Raw genomic sequence first — 17,851 nt, 5'->3', positions numbered from 1 at the left:
ATTTTTGAGAGAGAGATAGTGTGTGAGAGGGGGAGGGGCAGAGAGAGAGAGAGAGACACAGAATCTGAAGTAGGCTCCAGGCTCTGACCTGTCAGCACAGAGCCCTACACAGGGTTCAAAGTCACAAACTGTGAGATCATGACCCGATCCAAGGTTGGACGCTCAACCAACTGAGCCACCCGGGCGCCCCTTGATCTCGGAGCCCCACGATGGGTGTAGAGATTACTTAAAAACAAAATCTTAGAAGTCCACAATGCTCACAGTTACCAAATGCTTTATTTAAACCCTTCCCCTATCCCTGAAAATTGGGGGTAGCTTATAAGGAAGGACACAGGAGCAATAAGGTTAATAGAGAAAATCAGCATCATGCAAACTGATTCTATAAGAAACAGAAATACAGTTCCCATAAATGAAGATCGAATTTGGTTCTGGCCTCCATGGTGGCAATCATGGCTGACATGAACCAGCTTGGGAAGAGCAAGTAAAAACCCCATGGCCCAAACCATCCTTTACTGACTCTTCCTTGGTTTCCTTAAGGCCTCACAAATATATGCAGGAAAAAAGTAATTCTTAAGAAGCCACAGAAGTATTCAATTTAGGAAAAAGGCTACCCACTTAGGAAAAAGTTCAAGTATACCTTGCTTATAAATTCAGTTATTAGCTGAGACAGAATTTTAGACTTACTAGTCCATAAATCAAGGGCACTTAAGTTGGGTTCAGGGATGGGCTCTAAGAAGTCCATGAATCTTGTAAAACTGTACTCAAAAGTTGGCAAAGATGTGCATTTAAAAAAAAAATGTTTAAGGGGCGCCTGGGTGGCGTAGTCGGTTAAGCGTCCGACTTCAGCCAGGTCACGATCTCGCGGTCCGCGAGTTCGAGCCCCGCGTCAGGCTCTGGGCTGATGGCTCGGAGCCTGGAGCCTGTTTCCGATTCTGTGTCTCCCTCTCTCTCTGCCCCTCCCCCGTTCATGCTCTGTCTCTCTCTGTCCCAAAAATAAATAAAAAACGTTGAAAAAAAATTAAAAAAAAAAAATGTTTACTTATTTATTTTGAGGGGGGGCGAGAAAGAGAGAGGAGAGCAGAATCCCAAGCAAGGGGGCTTGATCTCATGAACTGAACTGTGAGATCATGACCTGAGCCAAAATCAAGAGTCAGATACTTAACCAACTGAGCCACCCAGGTGCTCATGCAAAGATGTACATTTTTTTTTTAAGTCTATTTATTTTAAGAGAGACAGAGACAGCATGCATAGGGAGGAGGAGAAAGAGGAGGGCAGAGGATCTGAAGCCGTCTCTGTGCTGATAGCAGAGAGCCCGATGCAGGGCTCGAACTCATGAACCGTGAGTTCATGACCTGAGCTGAAGTTGGATGCTTAACCAACTGAGCGACCCAGGTGCCCCAAAGATGTGCATTTTTAATATTAACCTAGTACATGGCATTTGTAAGATTCTCAGGAATCTGGAAATTCCCCTAAAGGGCTTAAATCTACCACTGTAATTGAAATTTTTTTAATGTGAGATTAATCAGGGCTCCTGGGTGGCTCAGTCAGTTAAGCGTCCAACTTTGGCTCAGGTCATGATCTCACAGTTCATGGGTTCAAGCCCACATTGGGTTCTGGGCTGACAGCTCAGAGCCTGGAGCCTGCTTCAGATTCTGTGTCTCCCTCTCTCTGTCCCTTCCCTGCTTGAGCTGTCTCTCTCTCTCAAAAATAAATAAACACTTAAAAAAAATACATATGAGATTAATCAATCCACAAAGGTTTTATTTTTTTGTTTTTGACCACTTGCAATACGTAAAACACCAGTTTAGGTCCTGGAGGATATACAGTGTGCTAAAAGGCTTAATCTTGGGGAAAGCTGAGGCCAGCCTAGGTGAAAAGATGGCAGTAAATGGTAAAGGCCAAGGGTGATATGAACTCTGTACTGAGAAGTGGGAAAATCACTTGCTAGTTGGGAAGGAGCAGAGAAAATGATGAGGAAGGAAGAAGACATTTCAGGAAACAGAAACAAAAGACGCCAGGGATCCGAGCTTAGAAACTAAAGGTAAGGTCACAGAGGTCAACTGTGGAAGGCCTGGAACACCAGGTGAGGAGACTTTGTGGAATCTGGTGAGGTTTCTGAGCAGGGTATTGACAGAAGCAGGGGAGGCGAGGGACTGAGACAGGAACAGTTACTAAATATCCAAGGAGGAAGCAAGGACCCTAGCCCTTCTGAGGTATGTGACCAGAGGGCATGATGCAGCCACACTGCCCTCCACCTATGCTTCCGATATGCCAGCTTCTCCTGTCTTGGAAGCTGTGTGCTCTGGCAATTCCCCTGGCTCCTTCATTACCTAGCTCCCAGTCCAAAGGCCCCTCCCCAGTGGAACCCCCAGTTACTCCCCACCCATGGGTCCCCCCTCCTCTTGATTGCATTGCATTGCTCTGAAACTACGTTCCTTATCAGTTGGCTCTCTATCATCTGACCTTCCCCCACGTAACCCCTCGAGGACTGGACTTTGTCCTCCTGGCTGACAACACAGCACCTTAACGGGGTGCCTGGCACATCGGAAGCACTATTTGTTGAATAAATTAACAAATTTGGGAGATTTATATTAAATCAAGGGAAGAAATACCAGAGAATTTCTACTTCTGTTAGTTCCTTTTAGGAGTAAAGAGAAGCTGTAACTGCAGCAGCTTGCAGACCAGAAGCCTCCACTACAGACTCACGTGGGGCAAACCTATCAGCCAGCTCCTCACTGCAGGCCGTTGGCAACTGCCAGCAAAGGAAGCACAGAGGCTAAGTTTCAGTGTGCCCTCTCTTCTGTGATGGCTTTTTTAATTTTTTTAATGTTTATTTATTTTTGAAAGAGGGAGAGACAAAGAGTGAGCAGGGGAGGGGCAGAGAGAGGGAGACACAGAATCTGAAGCAGGCTCTAGGCTCTGAGCACTCAGCACAGAGCCCGATACAGGGCTCGAACTCACAAACCTGATCATGCCCTGAGCTGAAGTCAGACGCTGAACTGACTGAGTCACCCAGGTGCATCTATGATTGGATTTGTTTTTAATGACAAACACGTGTTGACTGAATATTTATTCCCTCCCTTCTAAATTAACAGTCGGGTTCCTCTTTCCAAACAGGAGTAATTTCATTGGAGGATGGGAGATTTACAAACTATACAATATTTCTTTCCCCTTTCTAATTTTAATACAAATTTCTGGGGCAAAAAAAATAACTTTCCTGAAGAAAAGAGACCTGAAAACATTCCAATAACTTAAAAAAGAAACAAAGAAAGAAAGAAAAGAATAAAAGGACTAACTTGAGAAACTTTTCATAAATGCAATAAAACATTAGAAAAGATCACCAGAAAATAAGATTTCCCTCTTTAAAAGAACCAAGAAACGACTGCAATATATTCTTTTTTTTTTTTTTTTTTTTAATGTAAATATATTCTAGGGACACCTGGCTGGCTCAGTCAGAAAAGCATGCAACTCTTGATCTCAGGGTCGTGAGTTCAAGGCCCATACTGGGTGTAGAGATTACTTACATTAAAAAAAAAAATTTAAAAACCCTCATTATAATACTTAACGAGAATATTTAAATAATATACCTCTTAATTTCAGTGACAAAATTCAGTTTACTATATGTATGCTATTTTCTGTAGCTATACCTTTTTCTTTGATCCAGAAATGTCATTTACTGGAAAATTATAAAAATTTACATTGGTGTACATTTTTTTTTACCATTACAGAGCATTCTGCATGTTGTATTTTAAGTGAAATAACATTCCAGTTTCATCTTTGAAGATATAAAATTGTAATAAGTTTGATTTGATTCTCAATCAAATTCACAATTTGATTCTCAGTTCTTATGGTTTCAAATTGTTCACCCCTACTTTTTTAAGTTTTGTGTTTTTTTTTTTTAAGAGAAAGAAAGCGCCAGTTGGGGAGCGGGGCAGAGGAGAGAGAGGAATCTCAAACGGGCTCCACGCTCAGCCCGGAGCCCAATGTGGGGCTCAATCCTAGGACCCTGGGATCATGACCTGAGCCAAAATCAAGAGTCGGGGCACTCAACTGACTGAGCCACCCAGGCGCCCCCCAAAATTTTGTATACATTGTAAATCACTATACACTTTTTTTCCTTTTCTTTTTCACACAATGTTACATTAGTTTCTGGTGTACAACATAGTGATTTGACATGAAATGATACATCTTCATAGCAAATACACTGGGTCACACACAAATGAATTCTTAGAACAGGATAAAAACAAAAAATGTAGCTAGACCTAATTAAATGGGATTAACTTAGGAGAAAGCCAACGCAAAACAAGTCTGAATTTTAACACTTTACAAGACGTGACATTCTGCTACTTGAAGCATATTAAGTAGCCAGAACAAAGACTACAGGACAGCCTCAATGTACTCCTTAGGGGGTCTCAGCTAAAAAAGAAACAAGAGAATAAGAATAGCCAGTATTTGCTGAACATGTACTACACGCCAGGCACCGTTCAGAACACTTACATGGACTTGACATTTGATTGTCACAACAACCCTCTGAGGAAGGAATCAGATCCCCCACTTTACGGATGAAGACACTGAAGAACAGAGAGGGTAAGTAACTGGCTCAGAGTCTCACAGGGAGTAAGTGGAGGAGTCAGAATTCAAACCCAGCAGTCCGAGGCCACAACCAGACTCTTAACCCCACACTTTCCTGCCTCTCCACTAGGGGAAAGACATTTGTAAGCAACGATAAGTAAGGGAGGTTTGGAAGTATTTAAAGGTACTATATAATCCCTCGAGCCCAGAGCCCAAGCATGTGCTAAACAAATCACAACCATACAAAGGCCACTCACAGGAACCACCACCCCCCCCCCAAGGCAGTTAGCCAGCCTTCTTAGGGCAGGTGAAGCTTACTTAAATCAGAGCTGAGCACACTGCCGTGTAATGATCTGTTGGGTGTCAGTCTTCCACACCACACTGTGGGCTCCTTGAGATCAGGGAATATGGAATATACACATATGTATACACACACATGTGTTTTTCCCTCCAAGTAGCGGTAGTTTATTTGGGAGGTGATCCCAGGTAACAGTTCGCGTGAAGGGGAAGCAAGACAGCAAAGTGAGGGAAGGCAATAAAAAGTATGTTATGAGACCACTCACCAGTGTGAGTGACAGACTGCCTATGTTGATTTTCTGCATTCATTCACCCAGCACACACAGGCACATTCTATGAGACACGCACTACACGGAGCACTGGCAAAAATGCAATGAAGCAAGACAGAGAAGGGTCTTAGATCTGAAGGGATGCTAAGGCAGAAGAAACAGATAAAAACGAGTAAGCACATAAATGTAACAAGTTACTCAGTGAGAAGAGCTATGAAGGAACTAAAGCTGCCAGGAATATTTGGGATGGAGGTTACTTCAGGTATGTGGTCAGCGAAGGCCTGTGTGATGACACTGGAGCTGAAATCAGAAGAAGTCAGGGTGGAGTGTTCACAAAGCCAAAAGCACGCCTGAGCAGGTGGACACCTGAGAGTAAAGGGGAGAGTAAGCAGCAAGAGGTAGGGAGGATGATGGGGCCTGATCACACAAGCACTGAGGCTGTGATAAGCTTGGATTCTCATCTAAATTTCAAGGACAATGGCTGAGGGTTTGGAGCAGAAGGGTGACATGGCGTGATTTACATTCACAAAGATTCCCCCGGATGCTGCATGAAAAATAGATGACAGGGAGGGGTGCCTGGCTGGCTCAGTTGATAGAGTATGAGACTCTTAATCTCAGGGTTATGAGTTCGAGCCCCATGTTGGGTGGAGTGATTACTTAAATAAACAAACAAACAAATAAATAAGAAAAACAGATTGCAGGGAGACAAGAGTGGAGGCAAGGAGGCCAGTGAAGAGACTACAGAAGTCATCCACTAAGAAAATGCAGTGTTTGGGCTGCAGGGGCAGCAGTGATGATGGAGACAAATGACCTAAGTCCAAACTATCATGCGGGTGTCTGAGTGGCTCCGTTGGTTATGCGTCAGACTCCTGATTTCAGCTCAGGTTGTGATCTCACGGTTCGGGAGTTTGAGCCCCGAGTCTGTCTGTCTGTCTGTCTGTCTCTCTCTCTCTCTCAAAATAAATAAATAAATTACAAAAACAAAAACTATCATGGAGAAACAATTGACTGGCCTGCTGAAGCACTAGCTGTCAGGGTGACAAAGAGGGAGGAACCAAGGACACTCCAAGGTTTTGAGGTTAAACAACTAGGTGAGCAGTGGCACGTCATCCCCAATGCTTAAACTTCCGTAGGCACTCAATCCATTTTCACTGACTCAGTCATTAGCTCCTGCTGGATGCTGACATGGAACACTATCAGTCGGGGTCCCAGCAGGAAACAAATGGCACATTCAAACACGGTGATTTGAGAAGAGTTTAAAAAAGGACCACTTAAAAAACCAGGGGCAGGACACAGAGAAGCCATAAGGGACAATACAGTCCCCAGGACTGGTAACAGTGGGGCACCTTACACCCCAGGCCAGGGAAATCTTCCTACTTCCCCAACCCCAGAATAATGCAGGGAGGACTACCTGATAGGAGTATGACCCTACAACCAGTCCACCATGACCCTGAAGTAAGGGAGCAAGTGGATCAACACCCTGTCCCCACTCTCCTCACTCTGGATTTCCCACCAGTGCCTCCCAATCAGATGTCAGAGGGCAAGGAGCCCACTCACTGATGCAGCCCATATGGGTCCACTTCTTGGATCTGGAGAGGCAAAAAGATGGTAGCCAGCATGTGAACTCTGAATGAATGAGGATTTACTAAGCCTGTAATTATGCTATTTCACAGGAAAGGGATGTCTATCCGAAAAACCCAAATTACCTTATAGATACATCAAGTTCTTCCTTTTCCATTTTTCTTTCCCCCTCCTCTCTGCTGGTCAGTTCCATGTCAGCATCCTCCACTGACTTTTTCTCACCGTTTTGGAAGTACTGTTGAAGGGCGGTGTACAGTTTAAATACTTGACTGAAAGAAAGCTTACTGTATGCCAAGATCATATGGCGCAGAAATAAACCTATAAAATAAGACATACGCAGGCGAAGGCATTAATTGAAATCCAGGTTACACAGAGTTCATACTATATGTTGCAATCTTGCTTCAAAAGCATCAAAAAGAGACGTTTGCAGTTTCTATTCCCTCCACCTAGAATGTTCTTCCCCATCTCTTACAAAACTGGTTTCCTCTTCTAATGCGTCGTGCAGTCCCCAATCCACTCCCCACCCCTGCACTCCATCATCTTTACCCATCCAATATCTTTTTTCATGGCTATTGGAACCATTTGAATTATCTTATTTACCTATTTACTTTTCACCATCTGGCCCCACCCTACCAGTACGGGATCTCCTTAAGAGGAAGGTCCCTATCTATCTTGTAAGTCCAGAGCCTGGCACACAGGCGATCAACAATAGCTGATGTTGAATAACATAAAAACTACCGTGTGAAAAAGCCAAATGGGTGCAGCATGGATATAAAGCTAATAGGACAGCATCAAGAAAGTTCACATATGCCCTCAATAACATATTCTTACTTAATTCTTTTCATAAAAGTTTAGTTGGTGACCCTGACTTAGGGAGTTGCACAGACCAGGAGTCCAGAGGATTGTGGGAAGGAGCCATGAACCCCTAAAAGCCCGCAGGACTGGGCTAATAGTTGGACTACTACAGACAAAACAGAAGACGCTTTTCTACAAGACAATTATTTAAACATAGAACAAAATGGCAAGGCAGTAAGTACAAACTAAAACATGTCCCACTGTGTTTGTTTAGAGATAGCAGAGTGATGACAGATGTGATTTAGAAAGCTGCTCACTTCAATGAAAATATTCTCTGCTCTCCTTAGAAGAGCTTCATACCTACTACACTCGTTTTGTGAACCTCTGGTTCAGTTCCAGAAAAAGAATCTGACAGGTCATCAAAAAATTGTTCCATATCCTTCAATTCGCCTTCAGCCATCAGTTTGATTCTGAATGAGAAAATTGAGGTGCACATTTTAGGAAGGCCCTTTAAACATCTTTCCATGTTTCACATTCCACAATTATCTCCAATAAATCTATTTTAAAAGTAATTCAGAGATTCATAGAAAATGGTGGCACATAAAACAAACTTGATAATTCAAAATGTCACTCCCATTATTCTGAAAAGTATCACCGTTTTCATCATAAAACCTGTCAGAGTAACACATCAGCTAGCAAAATGGAATTCCCTGCAGCAAATAAAAGAACAAGGTAGATCCATACAGAAAAATAAATTTTGAAATAGGTTTAATGTTAACTACCATTTTTCAAAAAAAAAAAAAAAAGTAGGGGCACCTGGGTGGCTCAGTCAATTAAGGGTCCAACTCTTGGTTTCATAGCTCAGGTCATGATCTCACGGTTCGTGAGTTCAAGCTGCCCATCAGGCTTGTTGCTGTCAGTGCAGAGCCTGCTTCAGATCCTCTGTCCTCTCTCCGCCCCTTCCCGGCTTGTACTCTCTCTCAAAAATAAATAAAAAACGTGGCGCCTGGATGGCTCAGTCGGTTAAGTGTTCATGGGTGCAGGCCCCGTGTCAGGCTCTGTGCTGACAGCTCAGAGCCTGGAGCCTGCTTCGGATTCTGTCTCCCTCTTTCTCTGCCCCTCCTCCACTTGCACTGTCTCTCTCTCTCTCTCAAAAATAAATAAACTTAAAAAAAATTAAAATAAAATAAAAAACATTAAGAAAAAAGTAAAGTTCTTAGGAAAACTGAGTTTTTGTTTACTGAGACTTACAAAGGTATGTTTTTAGAGAATTCATTACCATGTGCACTTCTCTAATTTTCATCTACGTAAACATATTCTCATATATACAGAAGAAAAGGAAGCTTACCTGATCTGTACTGAATTTGCCAGCTGGGGACAAGATTCTTCAATTAACTTGTATAGTTTAGACAGTGTAATATCTGGGCCCTGGGTAAAGGAGATAGGGAGGTTATGGATAAATTTTAAGGAGCTGGAGAATGATAAACAGTTGTAAACATGAATTTCTCTCTGCTTTAACAATTATTCCAAACATGAAATCTCAAATCAGGAAAAAAAACAAAAACAAAACTAAAGCACTAACGTAATACTTTACATTTGCATAGCATTCTTGTTTCATCTGCGGAATAGTTTAAAATGGGAACAAAACAGAGACCCTGTGGTCTGAGGACCTGCTGTTCTTTCCTTCTTAATTTTGCAATCATGGCAAAGCTGTAGCCTCTCTGAGCCCTAGTTTCCTTCATCAGTAAAATGGAGATAATAATAACCATCTCCCTTGCTTGTGCCAGAAAGAGTAAAAAAAGGCTAAGTGCTTCATAAACTGGAAGACATTATACAAACGTAGGTGTCCTATTTTTCACAAACATAATCTTACTTGATCCTTCCCCAAACCTTGTAAGGTAGGCAGACATACTATGCGCCCAAGTCCATAAAACATACCAGTAGAGACAAGGAGTATGCAACCTCAGCTGCCAAGACTACAATCTAGGGGCGCCTGGCTGGCTCAGGTGGTGGAACGTGACTCTTGATGTCAGGGTTGTGAGTTTGAGTCCCACCTTGGGTATAGAGATTACTTAAATACAAAATCTTTAAAAAAGAAGACAACGACAACTATAATATAATTGAGGTTTAAAAACTAAACACTGGGGGCGCCTGGGTGGTTCATTTAGTTTGGCGTCCAGCTCTTGGTTTCAGCTCCAATGGTGATCTCACAGTTGTGAGATCAAGCCCTGCATCTCTGAACTCTGTGCTGACGGCTTGGGGCCTGCCTGGGATTCTCTCTCTCTCTCTTTGCCCTTCCCCCCTCATTCACTCTCTTGCTTGCCTGCTCTCTCCCTCTCTCAAAATAAATAAATAAACTAAAAAAAAAAAAAAAACTAAACAGTGAATCTTTTTTGGAGAGTAAGTTGACACTATATATGCTAATTTCAGATGTGGCTAACCCAGCAATTCCACTTGTAGGGAAGCTACATTCGGCATGTATTGTTTGAAATGAAGAAAAACTGAAAAGCATCTATAAGTCCATTAATAAAGAGCTAATCTATAATTTATAATAAATTATAAATGTATTTAAATATTAATTAAAGTTAGGAGTTATTTTTCTTTTCTTATTGTGGAATACACTGCAGCTGTTTAAAAAAGAAAAAAAAAAAAAAAGAAAGAGGTAGCTCTATTCAAATGTGCTGATATGGAAAGGTCTCCAAGACTGGTTAAGTGAAAGGCGCAAACTGTAGAATAGAAGTCACATTTATGTAAAAAACAAAAAACAAAAAAAAAACTTTTTAAAAATTTAAGCAGAATTAAAAGGATACACACACACATATATATACTTAAAACCATATGCCTCCATCTATCTATATACAGGCATTTAGCAAAAGGTCTAGAAAGATCCATTCTGGCCTGTGGCCAAACGAACGAACATTAACAGTGATAATCTCTGAGAGGGAAAAGGATTGGAGGCCATGCAGAACCATAACCTTTCACTCCATCAATTTTAGGATCAGCTGAAGTTTTTACAACGAATCTTTGTGTGTTAGTTAAGTAGTTAAAAATTAACAAATTGGGGGGTACCTGGGTGGCTCAGACCGTTGAGCAACAGACTCTTGATCTCAGCTCAGGTCATGACCTCACAGTTTCTTCAGTTTGAGACCCACACTGGGCTCTGCACTGACCATGCACAGAGCGTGCTTGGGATTCTCCCTCTCCCTCCCTTTCTGCCCCTTCCCCACTCTCTCTCCCTCTCTCTCTCTCAAAATAAAAAAGTAAACTTTAAAAAATGAATTTTTAAAAATTAACTGTTTAAAGCCAAATTTTGCAAAGGAATTGGGAGTCTGGTTGGAATGTTACTACACCACATAGTATTCAGCCAGACAAAGAACCCAAAGGAAAATCTAGGACAAAAAACACGGTATGAGCAAAGGCAGAAAGATGTGTGAGTTAAAACACAAGTACTGTTTTGTTTCTTTTCTCTATTACCAAATCTTTTAGTATTATAACTTTTATTTCTATAGTGGGGAAAATGTATTTGTAACAATAGTAATGAGGCTAGGACTGGGAGCTACAAGTAATAGAGACCCCATTCCTTTTATTCAACCAGGTGGGCAAGCCACTTAACCTCTGCGTCCTCAGTACCCCTTCTCTCCCCCAACATACGGGTGATAGACTATAAAAAGTCACGTATATTGATAATGTGGGGGCCCAGGACTCCAGATCTTTGTTTCTGCCACCACTGCTCAATAGCCAACTGCTCATCCTTCAGTACCACTTCTTCTAAGACCTCCCACTCCACCCGAGTTCACACATCTGCCACAAGAGGGTTTATTCCATTTCACTTATTCCACACGTTTACTTAGGCGCTCTACTCAGCTGTGGGGATATAAGGGTGAACAAAAGTAGGATAAAACACTGCCCTCATTGAAGTTAGTCTACTAAGGGAGAGACATTAGTCATAAAATCACACACATAAATGAAAACAAAAAACCCCACAACCTATATAAAAGAAGGTACATGCTTTATGAGAATACATGAAAATGAAAATAGTTAACATTGAGCATTTACTATGTGCCACAAACTATGTGCTTTCCATGGATCTTCTAATTTAATACAGCCATCCCCATAGTTTCTATCATTGTCCTCGTTTTACAGAGAATCCAAGTAGATTATAGAACTTGCCAGAGTCACACAGCCAGTACGTGGTGAAACTATAACCTGAGTCGGCGAAATGAAATAAAACATGTGAGGTGCTTAGCAAACAGGAAGTGTTCAATGTTAGTTATAGGTCATTATTACTACTTATTGCGGTCCTCTAGGTGCCTGTATGATTCATCTGTCTCCAACTCTCAGGACTACGTGTAGCCCCTTTCTATAGAAGACGCAGGATGTCAGAAAATAACTCTTACCCAGTCACTCAGCTAATAAATGCTGGAGTCAAATATGAACCTGCAAGAAAAAAATGCATGTAACAGCGCCTAGCCCATGGTAAGCACTCAGTTAGCAGGTGGTATTAACTCCTTTATTTATTTTTATTTTTTCGGTCCTCCAGGGCTGAAAGAGTATCTGATGAACACTCGCGCCCCCAAGCCCAGTGAGGTGTCCCGCACAGAACAGGTGCTCAGAAAAGGTTTGCTGAATGAGCGGAAGCCGGTCGGTGGGGGCCGCTCACCTGCAACAGCGGCAGGAGCAGCTGGTTGAGCCTCCGCCGCTCCATGAGGCTGACGGCGCCCTCGCCCGTGCGGCCCATCTCGTTCAGCAGCACCAGCACTGCGATCTTATACGGAGTCACCCAGTCCTTGATGCCGAACACGTTGGCGTGCACTACCCCATTGGTCATCATGGGGTTGAAGTACAGGCTCTCGTGGACGCTGGCCATGGCGCCCCGGGGCTAAGCCCAGGAGCCCGGCCGACCGCCGGGTTCCCGCTTGAAACACACCACAGCCAGCCCTAGGCCTCAGTTCGCCCGCGCTGTAGCCCAGGATACGGGCATCTACGCCGTTGGCCAATCAGAGAAGCCAGACCAAAGCACATGGAAGGGCTACAGCCAATCAGAATGTCCAGGGGTGCTGCGCAGGGTGGGGCAAAGGCGGTGTACTTAAAGACTGAGTCCCTACAGAAACTCGAATGAAAGGAGCAGGTTCCGGGGTGACTTGGAATGGAACCGTGGAAGGGAGCTGACGCTTTGGAACCGGAGCTGAACAGGTTGTGGTGCGGCGACTGCCCTTTTGTTTAATTCGAAAACAGTTAAAATTGAATTTTGAAACGAAGCAACAAAATTAAATTTGCACCTTTAAAATTTGTATTTGATCCATTATGTTAATTTCTAAATTCAAAATGTGAGTTTCATTAAACTCTTTTAAGACACGATGAAGCATTTTTTTCTCAGTACTTCACAAATGCCATTTGGAGACAGCCAAGTCAGGTTGCAAGTGACCTTGCATCCTTACATGAAATGGAAGGTAACATCACTTTCATTTAGTGAGCCTCTGTTTCCTACCTAATAAACTACAAGATCCGTAGTCTGGCATTTGTATCCCTCCAAAATCAATCCCTAGACAATATTTTAAATCTGATTTATTACAATTCCCCTTCCATTCATCGATATCTCTCCCAAGACACTTCTCTATAGCCTGACTTATTATTAATAATGATTTGCCTGTGTAGTAGTGTCTATGACCCTTGAAAGAAAAACCATGTCTATTCAACTTTGGCTATACACATGCACTGTGCCTAGTAGTGCCTTGTGTTTGTTTTTGGAGAGTTGTGGGTGTTTGTTTGTTTTTTGTTTTTTTTTAAGGTTTATTTATTTATTTTGAGAGAGAGAGAGATGCTCAGAGTGGAGCTGGATTCAGGGCTTGATCTCAGAACCATGAGATCATGACCTGAGCCAAAATCAAAAGTCGCAGGACTTAACTCACTGAGCCACCAGGCATCCCCTAGGGCCTTGTTTTTGTTGTCTCAATCACTATTTTGTTGGATAAATAATGAATGAATATGTGGTTTTAGTTCACAAAAACAGAAAAGGAGGCAGGTTATATACAGACTAAATAACTGTGCCAGAAAAGAAGTTATTGATAGCTTGGAATACAAGACCTTGATGCCATATCTTGAGAACTCTTCACATGTTACACATACAATTACGTATATTTTGGACATATGACTGTGCATTTCACCACATACAATACCTATGTAACCGTGTCTTATTTATAAAGGGGGAAACTGACTTTTTGCAGGAAATTTAATTCGTAAATAACTTCTTTCCTTGCCTCAGTTTATTTTTGTAAAACCATCCCCCTTCCCTTTTTTTTTTTTTTAATGAAAAAGCATACTTAACATTTCACAGCTCCCTCAGAATCTTTTTGCATGGTGGGTATAGCATAGAATAAAAGTTGGTGAAGGACATTTGTGGAACTTTTATTCAACCTTAAAATCCTGAATAGAAACACATTACTGAATGTAAAGAGGAAAGTAAGTGTTTGAAAATCCTAAGTAACAATTTTACTCTAAATTGATAAGACTTTTGAGTCATTCATTTATTTATTCAATAAATATATGCTGAGCTCCTACTATATTCAAGGCTGTTCTAGATGCTGGACATAAAAGTGGTGAACTTCTAGACTAAAAGTTGCAAACTGGTGGCCTCTGAACCAAATGTGGCCCATCAGACGTGTTTTGTCTTTTTTTTTTTAAATTTCTTTTTTTAACGTTTATTCATTTTTGAGACAGAGAGAGACAGAGCATGAATAGGGGAGGGTCAGAGAGAGAGGGAGACACAGAATCCGAAACAGGCTCCAGGCTCTGAGCCATCAGCACAGAGCCCGACGTGGGGCTCGAACTCATGGACGGTGAGGTCATGACCTGAGCGAAGTCAGACGCTTAACTGACCAAGCCACCCAGGCGCCCCATGTTTTGTCTTGCATAATGTTTGCCAACACTTAAAAATTAAGAAATTTCAGGGGGCTTGGGTGGCTCAGTTGGTTAAGCATCTGACTTTGGCTAAGGTCATAATCTCCCACTTTGTGAGTTCAAGCCCCACATCAGGCTCTCTGCTGTCAGCTTGGAGCCCGCTTCAAATCCTGTTTCCCTCTCTTTGCCACTCCCCTGCTCTCTCTCTCTCTCTCTCTCTCTCTCTCTCTTTCTCTCAAAACTAAATAAACATTAAACATTAAAAAAATTTTAAAAAATTTGATACCTCTGAAAAAGTCTATTTCCAGCTTCACTTGAAAAATTAGAATATTTGGCAACATGGTTTATTCCTGTGGGGTAATAATTAACTGGATATAAGAAGCAAGAGCCACCTTTATTCAGGGAATGCTGTCCCCAGATCACAATAGTCCTGGCCATTCATTATTGCCTCTTAAAAGGCAGCTCGAGTCACCCATTTACCCTACTTTACCCATTGGTGCAGCTTCACCTGGACATTTGGGTTGGAAATTCCTGTTTCCATCTGTATATATTTGATTTTAAGAACGTGGTTAAATGTTACCAAAATTCTGAAACCACTGTAACTGTTAGGGATGTACTGCACCATTATGTAACCATTTTCATAGCAATTTGTTCAAGCCTTATTACACATTGGGGTTTTTTTTTTCTTTTTACCAATGATTTGCATAAGTAACTACCTCTGATGGACTGTGTGAGTGCCTCAAGGGCCAGCACCCGGTTTTGTTTTTTCAGTCTTTGCAGTGACATAGGCACCTGACATCTGGTATGTGCTCATTATTGCCAAGATTCCTTTGAGTCAGCTGTGCTTCAAATCCTTAAAATTCACTCTAAAAATATTTCTGAGTACCTATTCTGTGCCAGACATTGTGGTAAGTCCTAGGGATACAGCAGCGAATATAGAAACTAGTTATTTGACCTCATAGAAAAAAAAAAGTGGCATAGGTCACGAGTCAGAAATCCCTGATGAATCACCCTGTCTCTGGGAGACTAAGAAGGACATCCTGTTAGAGATGTGTGGTTGGCCTCCCTTACTTTTTTTTTTTTTTTAAGTTTGTTTATTTTGAGAGCGAGAGGGTGGGCACACATGCATGAGTGGGGGAGGGGCAGAGAGAGAGAGAGAGAGAGAGAGAGAGAGTGGGAGAGAGGGAGAGAGAGAATCCCAAGCTATCTGTGCAGAGCCCTACGCAGGGCTCTAACTCACGAACCGTGAGATCATAACCTGAGCAGAAATCAAGAGTCAGAAACCTAGCCAACTGAGCCACCAGGTGCCCCTGGCCTCCCTTACTTTTAACTATGAAAACTGAATGCTGGGAGCACCTGGGGGGCTCAGTTCTTTGAGCATCTGACTTTAGCTCAGGTCATGATATCATAGCTTAAGATTTTGAGCCCCATGTTGGGCTTTGGGCTGACAGCATGGAGCCTGCTTTGGTTCCTCTGCCTCCTTTCTCTGCTGTGCCCGTACTCTCTTTCTCTCCGTCTCTCAAAAAAAAAAATTTTTTTTTGAAAAAGAGTTTAAAAATATGAAAAATGAAAATTGAGTGCCGACCTCCTACACCTTTCACATTTCAAAGCAGCCCTCCAAGTCAACAAAAGAATCAAGGATTTATAACTTGTAGTGGACTTTGGCTTATTTTTGTGTGTGTGTTGAGCATTCTCTACTATCTTCCCCAAAATGTGTTGTCTTTGATTTGAACAAAGTTACTGAACATGCCCATCTGAATATAGGGATGGGCATATGGCCCTAGTAGAGCCCATCAGATCCTTCTCCAGGATTGCCATATGGACTATGGAAAAAGAAGAATCCCTTTTTCTCCTGGGGATGCTAGGTGGGGCTGTTGATGCCACATTCTCTGCTGTCAGAATAAAGGTAACCTGTAGGAAGAGAGAACAAGGCCAATTTGCACAGAGAAACAGAATCAAGCAGAGTTGAGGTGGAGGGAGGGGAGAAAGAAATAGACAGCTGTGGTACACTGACTTCTGTTTCTACCTTGAGACCATAGTTCTTGCAACTCATTCTTGAACTGCATCGGCTTTCCTAGCAGCCACAAAACTTAGCAAATGTTTGTTAGTTTGCTTTGGGGCTTTTGTTTTGTTTGCTTTTCACTTTAGCTCGATCGAGGAAGGTTTCTGGCTCTTGCAACCAAAATCATCTTTATTAATATATATTTGAAAATACTAACTAAAAGCAAAGCAGTTTATCCTGTCAGACCTGTTTAGTTCCCAGAAAAACCTTCAGGGTCCTTGATTTGTTCCTATATGAGCCTTCATCTCATCTTATGTGCTATTCAGTTACTGTCCCCTTTACTTCCCCAGTCACCAAATACTCTCCTGCCAGTCAGAGAAAACGTGATGCAAATCTGGCATGACTGATGAAACAAAAAGAGAGTTGGCCTGGGAATCAGACTCCCCAGGATCCAGTCTTGGCCTTAAAACCAACTAGCTCTGTGATTCAAGCAGCCACCTGGAACTTGAGCCAATCACATTAACAAGGAAAGGTTTGCAGGGCGCCTGGGTGGCTCCAGCAGTTAAGCGTCCAATTATTGATTTCAGCTCAGGTCATGATCTCATGGTTCGTGAGTCCGAGCCCCACATCGAGCCCCCCTACCCACCTCTCAACAATAAATAAGTAAACATTTAAAAATAAAAACAATGAAAAGTTTGGACGGGAAAGGAACCTGCAAGCATCACCACTATCTAATTCCAGAATATTTCTAAAAGTTTATTTGTTTATTTAGAGAGACAGAGAGAGCACACGTTGGGGAAGGGCGGAACGATGGGAAGAGAGAGAATCCCAAGCAGACTCCACATTGTCAGTGCAGAGCCCAGTTCGGGACTCAAACACACAAACAGTGAGACTATGACCTGAGCCAAAACCAAGAGTCATAGGCCTAACCAACTGAGCCACCGAGGTGCCCCTCTAATTCCAGAACATTTCAATGACCCAAAATGAAACCCCAGACCCATTAGCAATCACTCCTTGTTCCTCTCCTCAAGTCCTGGAAGCCACTAACCTTCTTTCTGTCTCTATAGATTTGTGTATTCTGGACACTTCTTATAAATGGAACCATACAATCGGTGGCCTTTTGTGTTGACTCGCTTTTTTTTTTTTTAAAGTGTATTTATTTTGAGAGAGACAGAAAGAGCCCAAGTTGGGGAGAGGCAGACAGAGAATCCTAAGCAGGCTCTGCGCTGTCAGCACAGAGCCCATTTCGAGGCTCGAACTCGCAAAACCATGAGATCATGACCTGAGCTGAAACCCAGAGTCGGGCACTTAACGGACTGAGCCACCCAGGTGCCCCTGTGTTGGCTTCTTTCATGTAGCCTAATATTTCTGAGGTTCATCCATGTAGTTTATGTCAGAACTTCATTCCTTTTCGAGGCTGAATAATATTACACTCTAA

At 42.4% G+C, this 17,851-nt stretch overlaps 1 protein-coding gene across 1 annotated transcript in view; it reads right to left on the bottom strand.

Moving 5' to 3' along the window:
- The window catches only part of ANAPC5 (anaphase promoting complex subunit 5), a 43,176-nt gene extending 30,685 nt beyond the window's left edge, over nt 1-12,491 (bottom strand). The window contains exons 1-4 of the mRNA XM_025933291.2: nt 12,175-12,491; nt 8,863-8,942; nt 7,875-7,984; nt 6,845-7,037 (exon numbers count right to left, since the gene is read on the bottom strand). Of these exons, the coding sequence (XP_025789076.2) occupies nt 6,845-7,037; nt 7,875-7,984; nt 8,863-8,942; nt 12,175-12,381 (590 nt within the window). The 5' untranslated portion in view covers nt 12,382-12,491. The remainder of the gene's footprint in view (nt 1-6,844; nt 7,038-7,874; nt 7,985-8,862; nt 8,943-12,174) is intronic.
- Between the last annotated feature and the right edge of the window lie 5,360 nt (nt 12,492-17,851).

Source organism: Puma concolor, chromosome D3 (genome assembly GCF_028749965.1).
Source record: "Puma concolor isolate L17-30 chromosome D3, mPumCon1.1.hap2, whole genome shotgun sequence".
NCBI classification, from domain to species: domain Eukaryota; kingdom Metazoa; phylum Chordata; class Mammalia; order Carnivora; family Felidae; genus Puma; species Puma concolor.
This window is presented reverse-complemented; position numbering and strand designations above follow the sequence as displayed.